This window comes from Camellia sinensis, chromosome 5 (genome assembly GCF_055761805.1).
Source record: "Camellia sinensis isolate YWXY chromosome 5, ASM5576180v1, whole genome shotgun sequence".
Lineage (NCBI taxonomy): Eukaryota > Viridiplantae > Streptophyta > Magnoliopsida > Ericales > Theaceae > Camellia > Camellia sinensis.
Window position 1 is genome coordinate 155,738,427 of NC_138965.1, and position 13,852 is coordinate 155,752,278.

The window sequence follows — 13,852 nt, forward strand, 5'->3', positions numbered from 1 at the left end:
AACGTACAGGCACAAATCATCTCAAGTAGCATGAGTCGTTTGCTCTAAACTATGATAGCAACATGACCCGTCTCTCATAGCATGACTTGTCTTGTACTTTGAACACAAACACAAAGAAAACCGATGTATGGAAAGTATTAAGCAATCACAGAGAGTAAAATGCTTGAAGAGATAAAAAGACCAATTATTATGAACTTCTAAATCATCCATACATTTATTCTCACCGTTTTACAATCAAAGCTTAAGAGAAATCCTTTTACATGGCTAGGGTTTCATCAAAACCCTAGAAAAGAAGAGCCTAGCCACTCATGGAGAAGTGGGAATAAGTGAAAGAGATGGAACCCTCCATAGGAATTTGCTTTGAAGATTGAGAATCACCTTTTTCCAAACCCTAGCCTTCTCTTTCTCCTTTAAAATTTTAGAACCCTAATCCAACCTATTTTCTGCCTTTTTTTATCCTTTTGCTCTCTTTCAAATAGGTTCAAAACAGCGGCACAAAATTCGAGGTACGACTGCATGTGCGGGAGTGGTCACCACACGTATGAGAAAGGGTGTCGCACGTGCGGGAAGCTAAGGCTTTGTTTGGCTGCAAGGTAAAGGCTACACATACGGGAATGGGCCTTCGTATGTGCGGGAAAGAATTTCCTGCTCATTTTATGCTCCTACTGTGTACAAACCTAATTGATATTAATCAGGCATAAAATGATGTATAGTTTGTCAAGCAAGTAAAGTTAAGAGATTCTAATTAACGGCCTTAGTGTTGCACAATTCGGCCTTAATCAGTTGAGGGCTCATAAGTTGATGGTTGATAATGATTAGATGGTAGATGTAGCATATGGAATGCATAACCATGCTCCTACTAAACATTTTGAAGCCCATTTATTTGCAGGGAGATTATCTGAGGAGGAAACATCATTATTAGTGGATATGTCCAAAAGCACGGTCAGACCAAAAGAGATTTTTGTTACCTTGAAACAAAAGAATGCTTTGAATGTAACCACTATGAAAACCATTTACAATGTACATTATATGAATAATGTTATTGAGAAAGCTGGGAGATCACAGATCCAATAGTTGTTTGGTGAATTAGAAAAGCATAATTATATTGAGCGGCATAAGTGTGACAACAATACGATGATTGTGACAGACTTGTTTTGGGTACATCCTGTCAGTTTAGATTTACTCCGTTCATTTCCAAAGGTGTTGATCATGGACTACACATATAAGAGAAATCGATATCGCCTTCCTCTTCTTGAGATAGTTGGTGTGACATCCACTGATATGTCATTCTCCGTGGCCTTTGCATATCTCCAATTTGAGTAGATTGATAACTACGTTTGGGTGTTAACTAGATTGCATAATCTCATGGATGACATTGCTATTCTTGATGTGATTGTCATGGATAGGGAGCTTGCTTTGATGAATGCTATTGGCAGGGTATTTTCTACATCTCGACATTTATTATGCCGATGGCATATTAGTAGAAATGTACTGGTGAAATACAAGAAAATGTTTAAGAGTAAGGAGAAATGGAACAAGTTTATCCAATCATGGAATTTCTTAGTACTTTCCTCAACTGAGCTTGAATACAATGAACACCTTGCTAGGCTACTTGCAGATTTTGATACATATCCTAAGGCAGTGCAATACGTCTTACAAAGTTGGTTAATTCCATATAAGGATAAGTTTGTTGCTGTATGGACAGATAGTTGTACGCACTTCAGGAATGTTACAACCAACTGGTAATATATATTTGTCTACCTTACACTATTAGTCATTATGATTTTGATTATTTAAACTTAATTATGTTAATTGTTTCCATTGTACACAAGGCTGAAAGTGCGCATGCAAAACTTAAACAGCAACTTGGTTCTAACCAAGTCAATTTTGAGTGTTCTTGGACCAAGATCCATAGTTTGCTTGAGTTGCAGCATGTTGATATTAAGGCATCGTTTGAGAAGAGTTTAACTGTTATACAACACCAGTTGAAACCATCCCATTTTAGAGAGTTCCGAAGCAATATCTCTATTATTCCATTAGATCATGTCTTAGCAGAGAGTAAGCGAGCGGATAATGTTGCCATTGATGCTTCAGTATGTGGATATGTTGTTCGACGAACACACGGGTTACCTTGTGCCCATGAGAATAGGGATTACATCCGACAAGATCATCCAATACCACTTGATAGCATTAACCCACACTGGAGGACTCTTGAGATAGTACAAAAGTTAAAAAATGATAAAGTGGAATTGAGTTATAAACCAAAGTTTGATCTCATACTTAAGTGATTCAATGCATCTGATTATACTATGAAGTTGAAAATTATGCATAAGTTAGGACAGATTGCAAATCCGCAAAGTACTTTTCTCATTGAGCCGGATGTGAAGCCCAACTCTCGAGGTGAGGGACATAAGAAGATAGATGTATCTACGCGTCAAGACCCATGTGCATTTGAGTTGGTTCAGTCTGGACATGATAGCCACTCTCCTATGGGCACCCAGATCCCCACACAAGATTCTGTCAAAGTAGATAAAAAATGGCCTACCAAAGAGAAAGTACATGTAACCATTTTTTACTTACATTTTTGTTGATGATAAATTATATGTTTTGTTGTTCATGTGCTAATGCCTTCCCTGTTGAATAGGCATATCGAACTCGTACAACTACGACTTATTCATATGTTGATGCCCTCCCAGTTGGATTGAAGCCATACATACGTCTTATCAAGGATGTAGATGCAGATGGCAATTGTGATTTTAGAGCCATTGCTGGCTTGATGGGGCTTACAGAGGATGAATGGGGTCAAGTCAGGCGTGATCTCCTACAGGAATTGCACACACACATGGCCCATTACACTCATCTATATGGTTCACATAATAGGATTGAAGAGCTAACCCATATTCTATCATACTTTGAGCCCAATCCAGGGTATCACCGTTGGATGACTATGCCTGACATGGGTCATCTTATTGCATCTTGTTATAATATGGTGTTGTACCACTTATCTGCACAACAATGCCTTACATTCCTTCCCCTACGATCAGTGCCAATATCACAAGTTCAACGGGCGTGAGATTGCTATTGGGTTTGTTAATGGGAATCATTTTGTCCAGGTATAGCATTTAGATTTGTGTAATACATTTATCATTTTGTACTGCATCACTCTCATACTTAAAGCTATGTCAATGTAGGTGTTCATGTTACCGGGTCATCCAGTTCCACCGATAGTTACCAATTGGTGCAAGTTTCATCATTCTTGTGCGGCTGGATGCGGTACTGCATATAGTCGCCGAATTGAGCATTTTAAAGAAGTTGTTCATTCAGGGGTAGCTACTAGAGAGAGATTTGATTGTATTAACCTTGATGAGTAATGATGTATGTGAGTTAAGTTGTAGTTATGCAATTCAAATTATTACCGATACATTTTTTTTGCGAATTAGCATTTAAATAGTTGAGTTGGATTAGGCTTTGAGTTAATTTAATGCACATGGTACTACTTGCTCATTGTTGTGTATCAAACGCATTGGCATAGTACTTCCTATTCAAGACCAAAAATACAAACCATGAAAAGTTGTTCATTACAAAATATTGGTAAAGTAATTCTTGTTCATTACAAAACAAAAAAAAAAAAAAAAAAAAAAACATCAAAAGAGTACTCATCTTCCATTACAAAATAACAAAACAATATTACCACAAAACCAACTACCTATCATCTACTCGTCTTTTACGATTGTATGTTCTAAATGGAATAGAACTAGGTCCAGCCTCATCGATTTGTTGACCCGGAAGAACACGTGTCATCCTCTCAATGGCCTCATATAACCTATCTGGCTCACGAACACTAGCATCATGGCCTGCCTCGATGATAGGATGCGTAATCTGTAGTACGTGTTCAATACGTTGCATTAAGAACAAATACGATTGTAATTAGCTAAACGTCTTTAAAAAGTTTAAACAATGTGTGCGCAATATTGTCATACCTCAGCATCTTGCACATCAGATCGACTATTGTGTGCACGTAGGTTAAAACTAGACCGATGTGTGGGGTGCTGGATATATAAGTGTGTGATACTTGTATACCACTGCATGTAACCATCAACACAATCAGCTGGACGTCTTACTACGGTACTCCTCCTTCGAGTAAATAAAACATGATTATCCCAACTCTCTCATATCTAATCAAGATACTGATACATCACTCTATATCGGCCTGTTGTGACACCTCTAACAGCACGAACAGGGTCGAGTGGCGCAGTGGGATGGTTTGAACCCTACCAAACTGTCTAAGAATCCTTTCAGGATGAGAGGGTTCAACTACATCCAAACACTTCAAACAACCGCTGTAGAATGTGATCTTATGACATGGGTGATGTTGACGGCAATCTCGATATGGATCCCAAGTAACCTATGAGAGAAACACAAAACAAATCTAGATAAGTGACATGTAATAAGAAAACCTAATTAAACTAAGAGTAATTGGTATACCTCATCAAATGCCAATCTGTCAAGCTCCTCCCGTAATGCCTGTAGGTGTGATACTGTTGAACCAGCTTCCTGACAAGGAGTCCATCAGTTGCTTCAGTATCATCAACTCCTAAGGCAGCTACCACAAGTGCTTGTGCCTAGGGGTGGGCAACGGTTTATCCGAACCGCTCAAACCGCCCAATCCGCCCAACCCGCATATAAATGGGCGGTTTCGCAAACATAATGCGGGCGAATGCGGTTTGAAATATGACAAATTTGCGGGTTGCGGTTTAAACCCGCAACCCGCAAAAACTGCCCGCACTTTAATTATTATTATTATTTTTTTTTTATATACCAACTTTGTAACTTTTACAGGAGCACCATTATATTCTCTATGACACTAGGATCCTTATTTTTAAGTATTTCTCAACTTTCTTAATGCCGTAGTCCTAAACTTGGTTTATTATATGATTTTCATTGGTGATTCATCCACTTTTTCCTAATAAAATTTTCCTTCTAATGGTCGATAGAACTTATAGTTTGATTATTGATTACTGAACTGGCAATTCTAATTGAGTACAACCTTTAATGCATTGATATACATTTTTTTCATGGCAAAAATGCTAATGTAGGGTCTCTTTGTTTTGGGTACTTTCATTTAATGCATTGATATTCAATTTTTATTTGTAAAATCATCAAAAAATTGTTATCACAAATATATAAAATGAATCTGATGCCTAAATTCGCTGGAAAAAAAAAACTCGAAAATTAATTTTTAAAGAAAAAAGTGTAAACCGCAAACCGCTTGCAACCGCCCGCACATTTGCAAACCCTATCCGCACAAACCGCAAACCGCACTGCGGGCAGTTGTGGGTTGACTTTTTCCCAAACCGCATAGATGCGGGCGGGTCAAAACCGAACCGCAAACCGCACAAAACCGATCCGCGAACACCCCTACTTGTGCCTGTTAATCTGTCAAAGTTGCAGCACTAACTGATCTACCTGTGATGGGGATCCCCAAGATGGTACCCATATCATCCAATGTCATTGTCGTCTCACCAACTGTCAAATGGAAAGTATTTGTCTCTGTTGCCATCGCTCAACAAATATAGATATGACAATCCTATTCACGAATTGATATGTGCAATGGACCAAAGAAGATAGGCCTAACTGTTGCACAATGTCTCTAAACCTTCTATTGTCGGTTCTTGACCACCACCGCCATTCAAGAATCTTGGACGCATGATTATAACACCTAAAGGGATTTCTTTCCTGCAAGGTAAGTAATAATTTACATAAATAATTTGGTTCAATAAATAATTAAATGAATCAAACATGGAAAACAGTATATATTACCTTTTGCTCCCATATAGTTGCTGTAATATGTGCCTTGAAGCTTTTCAGTACTGATGGATCTGATGGCCCCCCGGGAAACGAACCAGTGAGTACCTTCTCAGCCTAATCAACATCAGCAGCATCATCATCATCCCCTGAACCATTATCAATCACATCCTCTTCCAAGATTTGAAGTGCTTCCTCCAACACAATATCATCACCCCGACCTCTACCCTGACCCTGATCTCGACCTCAACCTTGACCTCGGCCACGAGCAGGATTTGTTAATGCACAATGTCGTCTCTTTGAGGCAGTGGATGGAATACGCGAAGGGTCATCCATTTCTAAAAATGAAACGGAAAACAATAAAATTAATAGAAGGAACACAAATCATTTATGTTAAAATACTCACAATCATTCAAATTATTGTTTGTTTAAGTTTGAAATAACCCATCATTTTTACTTTTATGTAGAAACAATTTTTGAAAATGTAGAAGACAGCAAACTGTTTAGTCTTTTAAAAAGATGTGAGTTGTGTTGGGAAAATACTCCTAAAACAGCTAACATAAGGGCACAACATTGATAGTAGGAAAATAAAGTTCAAAAATTGTTTAGCTTCAAGAGTTTATTCTTCTTTTGAGCCCTGCTTGTCAAAGAAAACAAAAGAAGCTTTACTTTCCAAATTTCCTAGTTCTCACTTGGTTTGATTTAGTTTGGTTTCTAAATTTTTAAAACCACAAGATTGCTGCAATTTTTAATTCAACAATCTCAACTAAGTTTCTATGAGGATAGACCATTCCAATGAAAAATGAAACATCTCATATGGTAATAAATATTTCTCTGTTAATCTATTGATTGGCTGCATAGCTGGTGCAGCTGCTCGTAGATAAATTATACACTGCTTTTTAGAAATTGAGCATCTGCAATTTCTAGGAATTCCTTCTCTTTTTCTTTTTTTTTCCTTTTGTTTTTTGGGGTGAAGAATGTATAGTTGTCTTTGTTAGTTACCCTATAAATAACAAATAAATTATTTATTTATGGCATGCTGATGAAACATCAAGCTATAGAAGTCTACAATCACTAGTTCATTTACTTGTTAGTGATATAAATCTGAATCATTTCTGTGTGAACTAGATTATGCAACTGGGACCGTTGGTCTAGCTATTTTCTGATCAAGTTCTCACAAAGTTTTGTGAAGATTCAAATATTGGAATTCCTATTGTCTAGGTTACTTTCTTTTCTTTTCTTTTTTTCAAATTTTATATTCCCGACTATCTCTTATTATGGATACCTCTGATCATTATTGGAACTGCCATTCCAGACCATGAGAAAAGTGTAGTACTCTTCTGTGTGGTTGTAGTATATTCTTCAGCTTTACTTTGTTCCACTGTTTAACCAAATATTGCAGTGTTCAGTTTTGTAGTGTTCAATTTTGGATATGGACGTAGAACACCTGTGTGCTTTACATATTAAAACATAGAGACTAGTTCCATTTCATCAGAGGAATAGATCTGGCCCTCTAACTACTGTTCACAACAAATAAATCAATAAGACAGAAAAAAAAAATTTGTAGTGTTCAATAGTACAACATCGAACATGTTGTTAGTGTTCGACATTCTACATCTGAATTAAATATCAGATTTGACGCTAAAGTGTCGAACATGTTCGACAATAATAGACGGAACAAAATGAAATCGTTCAAAAGTCAAGTGTCGAACCACATGTTGTTCACCAGAAATCGACCGTACAGATGTTTGGGGTTCGAAATTCCAGTGTCGAACGGTTCGGAAACTAAATCATGCAAATACAAATTTCATGGCAATGGAAAAAACTACATAAAATCCTAAAATCTAAGTCAAATGAGAACTCACTTACTGTATCTCCAATGTGAGTTGTTTCTAACTGTGTTGAGCACCATAGACGACGTCTTTGACTAGGAAAAAAGTGTATTCAGCAAATGGGTCTTCATCGGTTTAAACAGAGAATTGAGGGGGAGATGGAACATCGTAGATGGGTGGGTGGGTAGGGTGTGTGAGTGAGAGTAAAGACGGAAGATTGTGAGTAGATTGTGAGTAGGGTGTATGAGTGAGTGAGTGAGGATAAAGATGAAAAATTGTGATGTGTATTGAACAAAATATTTATTTATTAAATTATTAAAAGTGACCTTGAGTAATGGTTTACCTTGAGATAAAATGTGGTATGTGAATATAGGCTCCCTTTAATTAATTTATATCCTACGCTAGTAATTTACGTGTAAGTTCCACGTGCAACTTACATGGGAATTTCAATAATTTTTCACAAAAAAGATAAATAAAAAAGTTATACTAATAATTCTCATAGTTTTTTTTTTATTCCTTTTAAATTCCAATTTGCTCCTCTAGTTTTAACGTATTATTTTGACCTCCAAAATGTGTGACAACTAAAAGAAGGAACATATATTTGAAAAAAAATTAAAATTGTGAGATTTAAATTGATAAAATTAAAATCATAAAAGCCAAAGTAAAAAAAAAGGAACAAAAAAACAAAAAACAAACCCAAACAAAAATTTCAAACTAGACGGAAAAATATTGTATTACTCTCGTAAATATGTCTTGAGAAAGGCTTATGAAAAAGATACTGGTCTTGATTTATAAAATTTACTTTTAGCTTTAAAATGTTTTAGATATTATCTAATAGGTCTGCTACTTTTCAATTCCGTTGAAACCCATGTAACTATTTACTCCTATTTTTTAAGATTTTTTTTTTTTTTTTTTTTAATTTTAAGGTGGGCACATATAATAACTTCCAATTTTTATTTGAGATCAATAAAAATGTTACACAAGGCTGCTTTTTTTTAAAAAAAAAAAAATCAATAACTTCCAATTTTTATTTTAACTAAAAAAAAAAAACAATCAAACCAACACAACCTAACAAATAAAATAAAATTAAATTAAAAAAAAATTGAACAGTCAATTTTATTACCCAATCAGTCCAACCCAACTCACTTGCAGAATATCTAATTTTTTGGCACACCCCTATACATAACCACCCCTGCAAAAAGAAAAGAAAAGAAAAGAAAAGAAAAGAGAGGGAGAAAAAAAAAAAAAACCAAACTAACACAGCTTTAGGGGAAAAAAAAATTTTGAATTCGAGGTAAATTCGAGGCCTCAAGCATTATACATATATATATATATATATATATGTCCATCATCATTTTATTTGAACAAAATGTTACACAAGGGGTGTTTTTTATTTATTTATTTATTTTAAATTTGAATGTTGCACACTGGTTGATAATTACGAATATGATAGTAATATAATTTCAACATGAATTTTGTTGAGAAATTTAAATTTAATAATATGTTGAGACCCATTATAACTAAAGAATAAAATAGTATAATTTTATATTTTCTGAGTTATAACTAAAAAAATATATATATACTCAAATATTATGTGAGGCATAACTAAAAATCTTATGAGTCATAATTAAAGAAAAAAATAATATAATTAGAAGTGCATGGTAAGCTACTTTCAAGGGGTGTGTATAATAAAATTTCCCCATAACTAAAGATGTGAAGTGATGTATTTGTTTAGGGCGGCTTATGTTTACAATATAATTTTTGAGACAAAAATAACTTAAATAAATTAAAAAAAAATGATATTCATAAAAAATATTGAAAAAGAATACTATTAACTTCTATTATTTTTTACAATGGTGTTACATGTATCAATTAATATATCAATTAGTGTACCAACATATACTATGACATTATTATTGACCCTACCCATTATACAAATTACAAATATCCAAAATTTCTAAAATTATGTTATATCATCTGTAAATATATTAATTGGTATACCGATTGATCCAAATAATATTATTCTATTTTTTTATTATCAACTTTTGACTTAGGAAAGATTACACTAAATAAATCCTAAATTAATTTTTTTTAGGGTGAATTACACTAATAGTCCCTAAAGTTTGGTGTTTGTGTCACTTTGATCCCTAACTTTTCAATTGTGACACATTTGACCCTGAATTTTAAATGTTGTTCCAAATAAAGACAATTGAAGATATCATTAGATTTTTCAAGGGTAAAATCGTCAATTTGATAAAATATAAACTAATTTGACAAAAATAAAAATCAAACATATATTTTTGAATTTTTTAAAATTTTTCTGCCCACTAAAAATAAAATTATGTAAAATTGATAAATTTTTTAGACATTTATTTATTTTTTTATCAAAATAATTTTTATTATGTATTTGGATAATGATCATGTAAAATTAATTTTTAAAAATTAATCTTGTAATTTTTATTAATTTTTATCAAGTTTACATAATTTTATCATTGGTGGATAAAAATAATTTTTTTAAAATTAAAAATATTTTTTTGACATTTACTTTTATCAAATTAGTTTATATTTTAGTAAATTGACGATTGCCCTTCAAATTTAACAATGATATCTTCAATTGTCCTTATTTGAAACAAAATTTAAAATTCAGAATCAAATGTGTCACAATTGAAAAGTTGGGGACTAAAATGACGCGAGTCTCAAACTATAGGGACTGATAGTGTAATTTATTTATTTTTATTAAAAAAAAAAAAAAAAAAAAAAAAAAAACTTCTATAACCACTTGTGAGGCCTCGTTGTTATTATTATTGTCGGTCACATGGTAGGTCCAGGCCCAAGAAGGGAAAAAAAAAACCATAGAAGACTTAATAATGGTCTTGTCCCTCAAGAAAAGGAAACATCATAAAATAAAATTAAAAAATTTCATAAAAGCAAATACATTTCTTTGTAGTTGTAAATTTATTAATTAATACTCTTATTATATATAGAATTTTCATAATAGTGTGTGTCAGGTAACCCATAAATATTGCATTCGCAACATCTTTCAATGTGCAAATTAATGTCAAGTACAAATATTATATAAAGGGAAGCCGTGCAATTCGGACCGATTTAGTTAGATCAGTTCTATTGATAGTTATCCAACTCCAACTTAGATTGGGTGGTTATTTGGGCTCAACTTGAATTATATTGATTGTTATTGAACCCTGACCTGAAATCCGAGTTTGTATGTCCAAAGTCAATCAAACTCAACAAATAAACTTGGGTAGAATTACTCACAAATTTGAGTTGAGTGTTTTATTTTTTTGCAACTAAACTGGTTGATTAGTTAAAGTTGGACCCTACTAATATTTTTTTTTGGACAAAATAAAAAATAATATTAAAACAAATAACCTACAACAATAATTAACACAGCAAATTAAAAAAAGAAAGAAAGATGCTTGTGTCTAAATGTGGGGTTTCTAGCTCTCACATGTAAAACTATGTGAGTCCGGATCCTCTGCCATTGTTTCCTGCCATGTTTCTTGTCGTGGTACTAAAATGGCGTCATTTTGGCCTTCTTTCTTCTTCTTTTTTTTTTCTTTTCCTTTTCTCCTATTTTCTTCTCTCTCTAAGCTCTCCAACGAGAGAGACGATAAGAATCCTAACCAACTTGAGCATGAACAACAGAAAAATCAAAAAAGAAAATAAAATTGAATCAGTTCTCAATCATTTTTACCCCACCACACACACACACACACACATATATATATATATAGAGAGAGAGAGAGCGAAGTAGATCGAAGAAAAAGAAGAGAAGAGGATTGTTGGGCTTTCTCTTGATTGGGTTTTGTTTCTAGGTTTTAATTGGTTTTTTCAGGTTATCAATGCAAATCGGTGGTGCTGTTTTGCTTTAGAAAATTGATGTGTTGGTTTATCTCTTGATTCAAATTGATGTTCAAAATGTCAAAGTTTGTGTGTTTAGTTTACAGGTTCAAAAAATCCAACCAAACGAAAGATCAAAACACAAATCTGAGATTATTTTCTTTGTTTCAAAAATCTGAGATTCCAATTTCTATTCATCAATTTTCACCAATATCAAACCAAAAGGGAAAAAGAAAGTAAACCCAAAATTACAAACAAAAAATCAGTAGAGGTTATTGGGAAACTTCTTTATCGCGGCAGAGGAAATCGAACCTCTTGGTTTAGAGGCTCCCAGAAAAGTTACCAAACTTCCTGTTTGGACTATTGGGCCTCCTCTCCCTCCAACCATGCTTAAGCTCTACTTCTTCTTCTTCTAATATAAAATCATTAAATATTAAGTCAACAGTGGAAACGAATGTGAAATATCTCAACAAAAAAAAAATGCCTTGAATGGCTAGACTTGCATCCACAGGGCTCTGTTCTCGACATTTTATTTGGGTCACAGAACACGATCAGTGCTTCCCAAATGATGGAATTAGCCAAAGGTTTGGAAGATAGCGGAGAGAAAAGGCTCTGCTGTGAAAAAAAAAAAAAAAAAAAAAAAAGTCAAAACGACGCCGTTTTAGAACCACGGCATGAAGCATGGCAGGAAACAATGGCAGAGGATCTGGACTCAAACTATGTATCACATAGGAGCTATGGACCATTGTTAAAATTTACATTAATGCAATTTGTCAAAGATTTTTAACAGCTTGTCATATGCTCAATGGAACACAGTTGGTGGATCATACAAAAAATATTTTGAAATTCATCCCGAAATTAATTATATGATGTAAATTGAAAGTTGATGAGGTGCGAGTTCCATCTAAAATGATTATGATATATGTTTTTGTGAGTAACATTATAAAGAATTTTTCTAAATTTGTAGTATTATTGACAATTAATTTCCAACTACATGCCAAGGGTAGCTAGAACATTAGGATATTTTCTTGTTGTAAGTTGTTTGTATACATGGGATGGAGGACCACTAACAAAAATCATAAGTGAAATCTATTAATGCGTGCATTAGGTACATTCTAAGAGAGACTTGTTGAGAAAGGGTAGCTAAATGCACGAGATTCACGCTATTGTTTGTATTGTGCAAAAAATTAGATGCCTTTAAAAAAAAATGAATAAATAAATAAAATAAAATTGTAAAGGAAGAAACAAAACTAAAAAGGAAAGTTGATGATTTATTACTTTTATTTTATAATTTTATAATTTTTTTTTTGGTAACATTGGATTGCCAAGAGAAGAGTTGGAACAAAACAAACTAACACAACTAATTCTTACTATTTTTAAAAGCTTTGTTTTAGATATAAATTTCGATTAGGAATTATTTGTTTTTAGTGTCACTCGTTTTGAAATGTTTCCAAAACCAAATTGCATTTCAATTTGGATTTATGACTCAAATTTGTTATTTATTAATTATTAATATATTTTTTTAAAATTTTCATGTCTAGCAAGAACTTAGCTTAGTTATTTTCTAATTGATCTGATTTGTCTTTTGATGTACGCATTAAGACAAAAATAATTTTTAAAAATGAAATGAAGTTTTCTTATGTAAGAATTTTTTTCTTTGCCTGGTGAATTCAAGACTGTTTCTGGTGGATTTGTTATTGTTTTGTTTAGTTAAACGATATCTAGTATCTATGTGATATTTCACTGTTGAATTTGTATGGTTACAATGATGTAATGTAGTTCTTTGTGATGTCATGGAATTCAAGAACACTTCTATATTTGATTGATATTGGTTGGATAATATGACAATTCAAATAAAAACATATGAGTATAATTATCTGTCTGCCTTGATCAATTGCTCAATACCTCTTGTGGCATTGATGACATTATGGGAAACGGGGTCATTGTTGTTGTGTGTTTGATGAGGCTCGTTTTAGGTACTAATTCAATGATTTGAATTTTCTAAATTTTAAAATACATTGTACACATCTTATCCATAAAAAGGTAAGTTGGTCATTTCGGATGCTAATTTGAAACCTGATCGAGTATATTATGCTCAATGTTTTTTTTAAAATGAATAATTTAAATTATCAAATCAAATCTGGAATGATCCCGTCAAACACACCACAGTGGCACATCAATCACTTCTCTTCATTTGTATGGATTTCAAACAAGACTCATACAAATAAATGCGAAAAATTAATTTGTTATATTGTTACAATAGGCAACAACTCATGGTCTACCCGAGTATCGGCAACACATAGTAGAGCCAATACTAATTACTTCTCCAAACACACGGATGTCTTAAGGGTAAATTA

The 13,852-nt window shown here is 33.3% G+C and overlaps 1 protein-coding gene and 1 long non-coding RNA gene across 3 annotated transcripts; one reads left to right on the plus strand and one right to left on the minus strand.

Annotated features, from left to right (window-relative positions):
- The first annotated feature begins 1,365 nt into the window (after window positions 1-1,365).
- LOC145791799 (uncharacterized) lies at window positions 1,366-3,371 on the plus strand. The gene is made up of 6 exons (XM_082872243.1): window positions 1,366-1,695; window positions 1,833-2,219; window positions 2,316-2,555; window positions 2,645-2,989; window positions 3,045-3,113; window positions 3,192-3,371. The coding sequence occupies exons 1-6, from the start codon at window positions 1,366-1,368 to the stop codon at window positions 3,369-3,371; spliced, it is 1,551 nt and encodes a 516-aa protein (XP_082728369.1).
- Window positions 3,372-3,573: 202 nt separating this feature from the next.
- Window positions 3,574-7,840, minus strand: LOC114300820 (uncharacterized). Of its 2 annotated transcripts, none has more exons than XR_014328927.1 (5): window positions 7,671-7,840; window positions 5,821-6,143; window positions 4,486-5,736; window positions 3,981-4,405; window positions 3,574-3,879 (listed from the first exon to the last, which is right to left on the minus strand). It is a non-coding gene; the product is annotated as an uncharacterized LOC114300820 (long non-coding RNA). The 2 variants fall into 2 exon arrangements; XR_003642783.2 differs by having other exon boundaries at window positions 3,575-3,879; window positions 7,675-7,840.
- Between the last annotated feature and the right edge of the window lie 6,012 nt (window positions 7,841-13,852).